The sequence below is a fragment of the Taeniopygia guttata genome, chromosome 25 (assembly GCF_048771995.1).
Source record: "Taeniopygia guttata chromosome 25, bTaeGut7.mat, whole genome shotgun sequence".
Taxonomy (NCBI): Eukaryota; Metazoa; Chordata; class Aves; order Passeriformes; family Estrildidae; genus Taeniopygia; species Taeniopygia guttata.
Window position 1 is genome coordinate 6329938 of NC_133050.1, and position 12350 is coordinate 6342287.

General features: G+C 56.0%; 1 protein-coding gene and 1 long non-coding RNA gene across 5 annotated transcripts; one reads left to right on the forward strand and one right to left on the reverse strand.

The window, feature by feature from the left end:
* Positions 1-1125: 1125 nt before the first annotated feature.
* On the forward strand, positions 1126-4451 carry LOC116807689 (uncharacterized). 2 transcript variants are annotated; one of them, XR_012051932.1, is made up of 3 exons: positions 1126-1315; positions 1463-2767; positions 2918-4451. It is a non-coding gene; the product is annotated as an uncharacterized lncRNA (long non-coding RNA). The 2 variants fall into 2 exon arrangements; XR_012051931.1 differs by lacking the exon at positions 1126-1315 and having other exon boundaries at positions 1396-2767.
* On the reverse strand, positions 3269-11653 carry GLMP (glycosylated lysosomal membrane protein). Of its 3 annotated transcripts, none has more exons than XM_030291550.4 (6): positions 11498-11653; positions 8999-9256; positions 7618-7797; positions 6609-6827; positions 4299-4576; positions 3269-3437 (listed from the first exon to the last, which is right to left on the reverse strand). In XM_030291550.4, exons 1-6 carry the CDS (start codon positions 11567-11569, stop codon positions 3269-3271), a joined length of 1176 nt encoding a protein of 391 aa, XP_030147410.4. In that variant the 5' UTR covers positions 11570-11653. The 3 variants fall into 3 exon arrangements, with proteins under 3 accessions (XP_030147410.4, XP_072774611.1, XP_072774612.1); XM_072918510.1 differs by lacking the exon at positions 11498-11653 and adding an exon at positions 11047-11069; XM_072918511.1 differs by lacking the exon at positions 11498-11653 and adding an exon at positions 10875-10888.
* Between the last annotated feature and the right edge of the window lie 697 nt (positions 11654-12350).

A 12350-nucleotide genomic window follows, 5' to 3' on the forward strand; every position in this document is an offset into this window, starting at 1 on the left:
GGGGCACGGGGGTGTTTTGGGGGATTTTTTGGGGGGATTTGGGGCACAGGGGTGTGCCGGCAGTGGGTACGACCCGCACCCACTGACCCCGCACTGATCCCAGTGCCCCCCAGTGCCCCCCAGTGTGTCCCAATGTGCCCCAGTTCATCCCCAGTGCCCCCTCAGTGTGTCCCAGTGCACCCCCAGTGTGCCCCAATGCATCCCAGTGCACCCCCAGTATGTCCCAGTGCACCCCCAGTGTGTCCCAGTGAGCTCCCAGTATGTCCCCAGACCCCTCATTGTGCCCCCAAACCCCTCATTGTGCCCCCCCAAACCCCTCATTGTGCCCCCAAACCCCTTATTGTGCCCCCCAAACCCCTCATTGTGCCCCCAAACCCCTCATTGCGCCCCCCAAACCCCTCATTGTGCCCCCCAAACCCCTCATTGTGCCCCCCAAACCCCTCATCCTATCCCAGGGAGGAGTTCTTGGTGTCCCTCAGACATTTTTGGAGGTTCCAGGCCCAGCTCAGAAGCATTTGAGACCCTGGCAGGCAGCTGGAAAATTCTGGATTTCAACCATGGAACGATCTACCAACCTTGCAGGAAGAACAAGAAGTCACAAAATTTAGATATTATAGTAGAAGTAGTCACAAAGTAAAGAAAATAATTTTTGAGTGCTGTACAGGGGGTTTTAAGTCCTGTACAGGGGGGTTTTGGTTTTGGATTTGGGCCTGTCCTGTCCTCCCTCTCTCTTCTTCCTCACCTCCCTGTTCTTGGTGATGTTGGCACTCACAAATTAATTTAAAGTAGAAAAGCACCATTTAATACAGGTAATAGGCATTGGGGAAAAACTGGATATAATCTGGATTTTTGGGACACCCACACAGCCTTTTCTGCTGGATTTCCCAGAGGAACAGCTGGGTTTTCCCACTGGATTTTCAGAGCACCCTTCTGCAGGACCACTTCTCTGACAAGGTGGGTGTCCTAGATTGCCAAGAAATATTTATTTTCCATCTGTCAGAGGTGTTATCTTTTGGTTTTTGGGCAGTTTTCTTTATCTCTTCCACAAATCAATCCTCCCTCTGAGGAGACATCTGCTGTTAATTCTCTATTGAATGTCACTGCATGGCTGACAAAATTATCCCTCAGTGAGATGGGAGGAGCCAAGCATTCCTGCCTGGATATAATCTGGATTTTTGGGACACCAGCAAAGCCTTTTCCACTGGATTTCCCAGAGGAACAACTGGGTTTTCCCACTGGATCATCAGAGGAAGTCTCCACCCTTCTCCAGGAGGACTGCAGCCACTCCAATTTGGACTGACCAAAAGGGTGTCAGGTTGTATTGTGGCTCTGTCAGTGGTTTTCTTTAGTATTTTTGCATGGATTTTGGTGGGTTTTTTTTTTTTTGGGGTTTATTTTTCCCTTTTCCTAATAAATTGTATTTCTGACTTGGAGTCCCTCACCAGCTTTGCTTTCAAAGCAGAACATCATCTTGGCGCCCAACGTGGGGCTCTTCACGATGAAGATTCTTCCAACCCCCAGTACAGCATTCCCACAGCAAGCTGTGTCTAGAAATCCACTTTATTTGGTTGAAGACAAGTCAGAAATCCACTTTATTTGGTTGAAGACGAGTCAGTGATGGCCACCTCAGCCCCAGATCCCTCTGAGAACCCCGAGGAGCCACAGGCCACGCTCGCCCCAGCTGGGCAGCACCTGGTGGGTATCCAGGAGAACATTCCCAGCTGGACCAGCTCTCCGTGGCCTGACAGGACACCTGAGCTTCAGCAGCTGCTGGCACGTGGCACTGGGTGTCCCTCGTGTCCCAGGCCGGCACAGCAGGAACGTTTTTCCCTGGGTCATCAGAGGAAGACTCCACCCTTCTCCAGGATCACTGCCCCGACAGAACCACACCTGCCCCTCCAATTTGGACTGACCAAAAGGGTTTCAGGTTGTATTCGGGCTCCATCAGTGGTTTTTATTTTGTTTTATTGCATGGATTTTGTTTGTTTGTTTGTTTTTTCCCCTTTTCCTAATAAATTATATTTCTGACTTGGAGTCCCTCACCGGCTTTGCTTTCAAAACAGAACATCATCTTGGCGCCCAACGTGGGGCTCTTCACGATGAAGATTCTCCCAACCCCCAGTACAGCATTCCCACAGCAAGCTGTGTCTAGAAATCCAATTTATTTGGTTGAAGAAAAGTCAGAAATCCACTTTATTTGGTTGAAGACGAGTCAGTGATGGCCACCTTGGCCCCAGATCCCTCTGGGAACCCCGAGGAGCCACGCTCATGCCAGCTGGGCAGCACCTGGCATCAGCCCTGGTGGGTATCCAGGAGCACATTCCCAGCTGGACCAGCTCTCCGTGGCCTGACAGGACACACCTGAGCTTCAGCAGCTGCTGGCACGTGGCACTGGGTGTCCCTCGTGTCCCAGGCCGGCACAGCAGCGGGAAGGTGGAGCAGGGAGGAGCTGGGATGTGCTGGGAGCAGGAGTGGAGCTGCTCCCCACCCCTGGAAGTGGCACTGGAGCCAGTCCTTGGCCAGCAGTGGTTGTATCCCTTGGGAGGAGGAGGAGGAGGAGGAAGGGGAAGATTTTCCTGACCAAACTCCCCCTCAACGCTTCCCTTTGCTGCATGGATCAGGAAAAATCTGGGGAGGGAGTGGGAAGGAGCAGGACACAAAGTGGGGGGAGGTGGCAGCTGAAAGTGTCACCTCGGGGGGCAGAGGGGATGGCAGCAGCACTGGGCAGCTGAAAGTGTCACCCCAGTCCCCTCGGGGGGCAGAGGAGGTGGCAGCTGCAAGTGTCACCCTAGTCCCCTCGGGGGGAAGAGGAGGTGGCAGCTGAAAGTGTCACCCCAGTCCCCTCGGGGGGCAGAGGGGATGGTAGAGAAGGTGGCAGCTGCAAACTCACCCTGGTCCCCTCGGGGGGGCAGAGGAGGTGGAAGAGAAGGTGGCAGCTGAAAGTGTCACCCCAGTCCCCTCAGGGGGCAGAGGGGATGGCAAAGAAGGTGGCAGCTGCAAATGTCACCCTAGTCCCCTCGAGGGGCAGAGGAGGTGGCAGCAGCAGCAGCAGCAGCCATGGCCATTCCCAGGCAGGGAATCCCAGAATCCCAGGGGAAGGAGGAGCCGGGAAGGGAAGGGGAGGATCCCGGGGGTCTCGGTGCCCCCTCAGTTGATGGGCTTGTACTGGGAAGGGAAGTGGAGGATCCCGGGGGTCTCGGTGCCCCCTCAGTTGATGGGCTCGTACTGGGAAGGGAAGGAGAAGGTCCCGGGGGTCTCGGTGCCCCCCTCAGTTGATGGGCTCGTACTCGGAGTAGCGTCGCCTCCGTGCCAGCAGCAGCAGGCAGCTGCCCAGCAGCAGCATGGCCAGCGGGGTGCCCAGCGCCACGGCCGCGATGGAGATCACCAGGGGGGAGAAGGTGTCCCTGGGGGGCTCCCCGAAACCCAGCAGCACCGACCTGCAGGAGGGGATCAGGATCAGCACAGGGGAGGGGAGGGGTTCTGCCCTTCCCCACCTCAAAGGGTCAGGGCAGGATGAGGCTCCTCAAGGAACTCAGTGACGCCTTTGCTGCAGGATTGGAGGGAAACTCAAAACTTTGGCATGGAGACTGGTACTAAACAGAGAAACCCCATGACCTGCCAGTCCCCAAACTGCACAGCCTTAGTGACCAGCAGCACCCCTTCAGACCTCTCTGGACATCATTAATGACCAGGAGCATCCTTTAGACCCTTCTGCACATCATTAAAGACCAGGAGCATCCTTTAGACCCTTTTGCACATCATTAAAGACCAGCAGCATCCCTTTAGACCCTTTTGCACATCACGAATGACCAGCAGCAGTCTTTTAGACCCCTCTGCACATCATTAATGACCAGGAGCATCCTTGACCAGGGGATTCCTCCACTCTTAAACCTTTCAGACCCCTCTGCACATCCTTAGTGACCAGCAGCCCCTCAGACCTTTCTGCACATCATTAATGACCAGGATCATCATTTCAGACCCTTCTGCACATCACGAGTGACCAGCAGCATCCTTTTAAACCCCTCTGCACATCATGAATGACCAAGAGCATCCTTGACCAGGGGATTCCTCCACTCTTAGACCTTTCAGACCCCTCTGCACATCTTTAGTGACCAGGATCATCATTTCAGATCCCTCTGCACATCCTTAGTGACCAGCACCCCCTCAGACCCCTCTGAACATCATTAATGACCAGGATCATAATTTCAGACCCTTCTGCACATCACGAGTGACCAGCAGCATCCTTTTAAACCCCTCTGCACATCATGAACGACCAGCACCCCTCAGACCCCACTCACCAGCTGAGGTACCTCTTCTCCTGGTACACCTCTCCCTCCTCACCCCCAAAGGACACATTGAGGGCGTTGATGGTGCAGATGCTGCCCAAACTCTCCCCAAAATAAGCCTGGACCACGCTGGCCATGGGCAGGGTCCCGCTGGCCACCTGCAGCCCCCCAGCCCTGCACCGGATGCCGTCCTCACGCCGGGGGCTGGGTGAGCCATAGGCTGTGGCTTTCCACTGCAGGAATCCCAAAACGGAGCTGCTGTTGTGGGGCTGAGCCAGCAGGGACAGCACCTGGGGAGGGAGAGTAAAATAGTTTTAAAATCATGGGCATTTAGGGTTAAAAGGAAAATTAAGCTTAGTAGGCCCTGGGGAAAAAATTAAAAAAAAAAAATAAATACCCTAGGTACATGAAGGCTTTGCACCTTGCTAGAACTGCACCTTGCTAGAACTACCTGATAAATTATATAATTATTAGATGGGATGATTGGTTAGTAATTAGATATAATTACTGTTTAATCATAAGGATAATCAGGAGAAACGGTGGTCAAAGAAAGATCACGAGAAACTTATGTCAATGTATAAAACAGAACAATGTAAGCTGAATAATTAATATGTAAGTTATATAAGGAAAGAATATAAAATAGAATATGTAAAAGTTTTCTTTTACAGATATTTTGAAAGTTTTAAAGTTCTCCTAAAACTTCTGATAATGTTACATATTTCAGAGTCAGAGGTCCTACATAATTTCATAAATAGAACAGTTTACAGATTTCTCTGTGGGTGGAGAGAAATGATTGATTGATTGATTGATTGATTGAGAAATGATTGATCAATCTTTGTGATCAATCTTTGGAGCAGTGTGGTTGGAGAGGTGGTAATTTCATCCTCCAATCCACAGTCACCTTTAGAATTCTATAAATACCAGATGTTTGAATAAAACTGGTTCTTTTTCTCTTTTAAACTTCCCAAACTTCTGTGTACTCATTTTTTGTCCAATAATGGAGATTTATTTACCAAAGGCTGGTTTCTTAATTAACCAATGGTGATGGAATTCTCTAAATACCAGATATTTTCACTGTGGTGTTGGCATTTTTCTATTGGTTTAGGCTGGGGACACACTGTTCAAGGTAGGTGACAGATATTGGAACATTATTGTAAATACAGCACAGGTAGTTTCTGGTATATAATGTTACATTGGCACATTATTGTAAATATAGCACACATAGTTTTTTTGGTGTATAATGTTTGTAACATCCCACTGAGGGGTGTTGCATTGGCACGTTATTGTAAATATAGCACACGTAGTTTCTGGTATATAATGTTACATTGGCACATTATTGTAAATATAGCACAGGTAGTTTGTGGTATTTAATGTTTGTAACATCCCAGTGAGGGGTGTTACACTGGCACGTTATTGTAAATATAACACAGGTAGTTTGTGGTATATAATGTTACATTGGCACATTATTGTAAATACAGCACAGATAGTTTCTGGTGTATAATGTTTGTAACATCCCACTGAGGGGTGTTACATTGGCACGTTATTGTAAATATAGCACAGGTAGTTTGTGATATATAATATTTGTAACATCCCACTGAGGGGTGTTACATTGGGACATTATTGTAAATATAGCACAGGTAGTTTGTGGTATATAATGTTACACTGGCACATTATTGTAAATATAGCACACATAGTTTTTTTGGTGTATAATGTTTGTAACATCCCACTGAGGGGGTGTTGCATTGGCACATTATTGTAAATATAGCACAGGTAGTTTGTGGTATATAATGTTACACTGGCACGTTATTGTAAATATAGCACAGGTAGTTTCTGGTATATAATGTTAAATTGGCACGTTATTGTAAATAGAGCACACAGTTTTTTTGGTGTATAATGTTTGTTACATCCCACTGAGGGATGTTACATTGGCACGTTATTGTAAATATAGCACAGGTAGTTTCTGGTATATAATGTTACATTGATATGTTATTGTAAATATAGCACACGTAGTTTGTGGTGTATAATGTTACATTGGCACGTTATTGTAAATCCAGCACAGGTAGTTTGTGGTATATAATGTTTGTAACATCCCACTGAGGGCAGAGCCCTGCAGGACAGACCTGCTGCAGGGCAGACAGAACATGTTATAGATAAGTTTATTCTTATACATATAAGAATATTTATATTATTCTTATATGTATAAGAATAAACAACCTTGAAAACCAACATGGACGATTTATGATTTCTTTGGCAGCGGGGCTGACAGAGACTTTCTACAATCCGGGAATCATTTAAATATCCCAGGTTCCGACAGGGGCTCACCTGGAAGATGCTGGGGGTGTACTCGTCGTCGATGGATCGGTGGGAGCGGAGGCTCCGAGCAGCCCCCGGTGTCTCCACCGTGGCCAGTTCCAGCAGGAAGCGGGAGCCGTTCCCGCGGGGAGCCACCCCGGCCAGCAGGAATTCCAGCTGGGAGCTCTCGGCGCTGTGCAGCAGCCGCGGCAGCCGCCCCGAGCGGCCCGGGGAGGCGTAGGCGGTCAGCTGGGGGGACAGGGGACAGGGGACAATGAGGGACAGGGGGACAGAGAGGGACAGGGGGACAGAGGGACAGAGAGGGACAGAGAGGGACAGAGAGGGACAGAGAGGGACAGAGAGGGACAACGATGGACAGAGGGACAGCGAGAGACAGAGGGACAGAGGGGAACAGAGGGACAGTGAGTGACACAGTTCAAAGGGACAGTGAAGGACAGAGGGACAATGAGGGACATGGGGACACCATGGGTCAGAGAGACAGCAAGAGACAGAGGGCACAGGGACAATGAGGGTCAGAGGGACAGCACAGGACAGGACAGTAATGCACATGCTCCCTGCCCCCTGGACGTGTCCCCTGCCCCCGGCCGTGTCCCCAGCCCCCTGGCCATGCCCCAAGCCCCATGGCCATGTCCCCAGCCCCATGGCCATACCCCCTGCCCCCTGGCCATGTCCCCCTGCCCCCTGGCATACCCCCTGCCCCCTGACTGTGCCCCCTGCCCCCTGGCCATGTCCCCCTGCCCCCTGGACATGTCCCCTGCCCCCTTGATGTGCCTCTGTCCCCTGGACGTGCTCCCTGCCCCCTGGCCATGTCCCCAGCCCCCTGGCCATGCCCCCCTTCCCCCTGGCCATGTCCCCAGCCCCCTGGCCATGCCCCCCAGCCCCCTGGCCATGCCCCCCAGCCCCCTGGCCATGCCCTCTGCCCATGCCCCCTTCCCCCTGGCCGTGCCCCCTGCCCATGCCCCCAGCCCCCTGCCCATGCCCCCAGCCCCCTGGCCGTGCCCCCTGCCCCCGGACACACCCGGAATGCCAGGCTGCCGTTGGCGAAGGCCCCGCCGGGGTCGGTGGCCGGGGCCCCGCGGAGCTCGGCCGTCAGCGCCGTGCGGTTCAGGCTGAGGCTGTCCCAGGAGAACTCAGACAGGTCATAGGCGGGGTAGAAGAGCTCTCCCGAAGGATTTCTGGCCTGGCTGAACTCGAAGAGCTGCAGGGAAAGGAGGGGAGAGGGGCTGAGAGCACCCGGGGGCAGAGCTGCCTCAGCCAAGCAGCTCAGACACTTCCCTGGATGGGGATGGTGGGGATGGGTGGGGAGGGATGGATGGGGATCTGGGTGAATTTCCCAGGAGCTGGGAAGCTGCCCAGGGACCCCCTGCACCCCCAGGTGTCCCAGAGCACCCCTTGCTGTGGGAATCCAGAGCTTCCCTCTGGCTGCCCTGGGACCCTGGCAGGGGTCAGGAACCCCCCTGGACAGAGCCCCCAGAGACACTGGCTGTGATCTCTGTCCATGGAAAAGAGTTTTCAATCTTACAGGATGAATTACAAGCTCTGAGTGTTTGATATAAGCAATAATTAAGTGTGGCACGGGTGCAAAAGTAAAATTTTAGGATTCTAGATTAGGGGTCCAAAGGGGACAAGATGGAGGAAATTGGGTGTGTCTTGTCCTTTTTCTCCTTCTTCATGCCCTCCATGTTTCACTGTGGTGTTGGCATTTTTCTGTTGGTTCAGGCTGGGGACACACTGTCCAACGTAGGTGACAGATATTGGCACGTTGTTGTAAATCCAGCACAGGTAGTTTGTGGTATTTAATGTTTGTAACATCCCACTGAGGGGTGTTACATTGGCACGTTATTGTAAATATAGCACAGGTAGTTTCTGGTATTTAATGTTACACTGGCACATTATTGTAAATATAGCACACATAGTTTTTTTGGTGTATAATGTTTGTAACATCCCACTGAGGGATGTTACATTGGCACATTATTGTAAATATAGCACAGGTAATTTCTGGTATATAATGTTACATTGGCACGTTATTGTAAATATAGCACAGGTAATTTCTGGTATATAATGTTACAAACATTATATACCAGAAACTGGGGACTTGGTTTAGGCTGGGGACACGTTGTTAAATGTAGGTGACAGACATTGGCACGTTATTGTAAATATAGCACACGTAGTTTCTGGTATTTAATGTTTGTAACATCCCACTGAGGGCAGAGCCCCACACGCTGCCCTGCAGGACAGAGCTGCGGCAGTCAGACAGAACATGTTATAAATAAACAGAATAAACAGCCTTGAAACCAGCACAGATGAATTATGACTTCTTCTTTGGCAACAGGGCTCAGAGACTTTCTACAATCTCAGAACCATCAACCCCACAGCTTCCACCACCCTGCCAGCTGTACCTTGGTGAAGACCACGGCCGTGGCGTACACCACGCTGTCGGGAGGCTCGATCCAGACGGCTCCAGCAGGGTTGGGGGACAGCAGCTGGGTCCAGTTGACCCTCAGGGCACTGCTGGGGCTGCTGGTGGCCACCAGGAGCATGGAGGGGGCCCCGATGCTGCTCCAGACGTAGTGCAGGCTGTCCTCAGGCCCCAGCGCCCGCACGTGCAGCAGGTTCACCGAGGAGCTGTTCCAGCCTGGGTTGTACTCCATGGACACCTGTGGGGACAGGGTTTGGGGTGGCTCTGAGCCCTGTGGGAGGGTTGGGGCGCTGCAGCTGCCTCGGCTCCCGTGACTCTGCGGGTCTGGTGTTGCTCAATGTGCTCGGTCAGCATTTTACAGCTTTGAGCTGCTGGCCATGCTCACGGCCCTTCCCTTCCACAGCCCTTCCTTTCCCTTCCACAGCCCCTTCCTTTACCTTCCACAGCTCCTTCCTTCCCCTTCCCCTTCCACAGCCCTTCCCCTTCCCTTCCACAGCCCTTCCTTTCCCTTCCACAGCCCCTTCCCATCCCATCCCACCCTACAACCCCTTCCTTTGCCATCCCACAGCCCCTTCCCATCCTAATGGCCCTTCCTGCCCCACAGCCCCTTCTCATCCCACAACCCTTTTCCATCCCACCCCACAGCCTCTTCCACAGCCCCTTCCCATCCCATCCCACAGCCCCTTCCCCTCCCAGAGACCATTCCCTTCCACAGCCCCTTCCTTTCCCACCCCACAGCCTCTTCCCATCCCACCCCACAGCCCCTTCCTATCCCACAACCCTTTTCCATCCCACCCCACAGCCTCTTCCACAGCCCCTTCCCATCCCATCCCATCCCACCCCACAGCCCCTTCCCATCCCACAGCCCCTTCCCGCCCCACAGCCCCTTCCTTTTCCATCCCACAGCCCCTTCTCACCCCACAACCCCTTCCCATCCCACCCCACAGCCCCTTCTCATCCCACAGCCCCTTCCCTTCCCACCCCACAGCCTCTTCCCACCCCACAGCCCCTTCCTTTCCCACCCCACAGCCTCTTCCCACCCCACAGCCCCTTCTCATCCCACAGCCCCTTCTCATCCCACAACCCTTTTCCATCCCACCCCACAGCCTCTTCCACAGCCCCTTCCCACCCCACAGCCTCTTCCCACCCCACAGCCTCTTCCCACCCCACAGCCTCTTCCCACCCCACAACCTCTTCCCACCCCACAGCCCCTTCCCATCCCACCCCACAGCTCCTTCCCACCCCACAGCCCCTTCCCTTCCCACAGCCCCTTCCCACCCCACCCCACAGCCCCATCCCACCCCACCCCACAGCCCCACCCCACCCCACAGCCCTGCAGGTCCCCCCGGCTCAGGCCAAAGGGCAGCCGAGGGACAGAGCCGGGTGGCCCTGGGCCATGTCGCCGCAGGTCCCCACGTGTCACGACAGGGGAAGGGCGGATCCGCTCCAGCCCTTGTGAGACCCCGGCGAGCCCCTTCTGCCCCCAAAACCCCCCAAAACCCCCCAAAACTGGGGCCCAGCGGCTGCGGGGCTCCAGCTCCAGCCGGTCACAAAACTGTCCCAAAAGTTTCCGCACACCACGAGCCAAAACTCCTTAAGGCCGATGGCGGCAGAGCCCCGGAACGGCCGCTCCGGTCAGAGCGGAGGGTCCCGCTCCGGGCACACCCCAAACCCACCGGGATGTCCCCGTGTCACCTGCCCTGGGTGACCCCAGTGTCCCGGGAGGACACGGGAAGGGGGTCTGGGCCACCGGTACCCCCCGGTACCCCCCGGTACCCCGCTCACCTTCTGGCTCCGCTTGGCCCCGGTACCCCCGGTACCCCCGGTACTCCCGGTGCACCCCGTGCCCCGCTCACCTTCCGGCTCCGCTCGGTCCCGGTACCCCCCGGTACCCCCGGTACTCCCGGTACCCCCTGAGCCCCGCTCACCTTCCGGCTCCGCTCAGCCCCGGTACCCCCGGTACTCCCGGTACCCCCCGGTATCCCTCGGTACCCCCGGTACTCCCGGTACCCTCCGGTACCCGCTCACCTTCCGGCTCCGCTCGGCCCCGGTACCCCCCGGTACTCCCGGTACCCCCCGGTACCCCCCGGTACTCCCGGTGCACCCCGGTACCCCGGTAACCTTCCGGCTCCGCTCGGCCCCGGTACCCCCCGGTACTCCCGGTGCCCCCGGTACCCCGTTCACCTTCCGGCTCCGCTCGGTCCCGGTACCCCCCAGTACCCCCGGTACCCCCGGTACCCCCCGGTACTCCCGGTACTCCCGGTACCCCCCGGTACTCCCGGTACTCCCGGTACCCCCGCTCACCTTCCGGCTCCGCTCGGCCCCGGTACCCCCCGGTACCCTCCGGTACTCCCGGTACCCCCCGGTACCCCGCTCACCTTCCGGCTCCGCTCGGCCCCGGTACCCCCGGTACTCCCGGTACCCCCGGTACCCCCCGGTACCCACCGGTACTCCCGGTGCCCCCCGGTACCCCGCTCACCTTCCGGCTCCGCTCGGCCCCGGCCGCCGCCAGCAGCGCCGCCAGCAGCGCCAGCCCCGCAGCGGCGGCCATGGCGGCACCGGAACGGCCGCGGGACCGCCCCGGATCCGCCCTTGGACCGCCCCGGTACAGCCCCAGGGACTTCCCTTGGACCGCCCCGGTACCGCCCTTGGACCGCCCCGGTACCGCCCTTGGACCGCCTCGGTACAGCCCCGGTACGGCCCCGGGAACCGCCCCGGTACCGCCTTTGGATCGCTTCGGTACGACCCTGGTACAGCCCCGGTACCGCCCGGGAACCGCCCCGGTACCGCCCCGGTACCGCCCGGGAACCACCCCGGTACGGCCCCGGTACCGCCCCGGTACGGCCCCGGTTCGGCCCCAGTACCGCCCCATTACGGCCCCCGGGACCACCTTTGGACCGCCTCGGTACCGCCCCGGTACGGCCCCGGTACCGCCTCGGTACGGCCCCCGGTACCGCCCCGGTACGGCCCCGGTACCGCCCCACGCATAAAGGCTCCCCGGGGGCCGGGAACCGCTCAGGGTTTGCCCTTCTCCTTCTGCCCCCACCCGCGCTGGGCCCCCTCCGTGCCCCAGGGCGGCAGAGACCCCCACGGCCATCACCCCGTGGGGTGGAGACCCCCATGGCTGTCACCCCGTGGGGTGGAGACCCCCATGGTCATCATCCTGTGGGGTGGAGACCCCCATGTCATCATCCCATGGAGAGGAGACCCCCATGTCATCATCCCGTGGGGTGGAGACCCCCATGTTCATCATCCCCCCCCCATGTTCATCATCCTGTGGAGTGGAAACCCCCATGTCCATCATCCCATGGGGTGGAGACCCCCATGTTCAT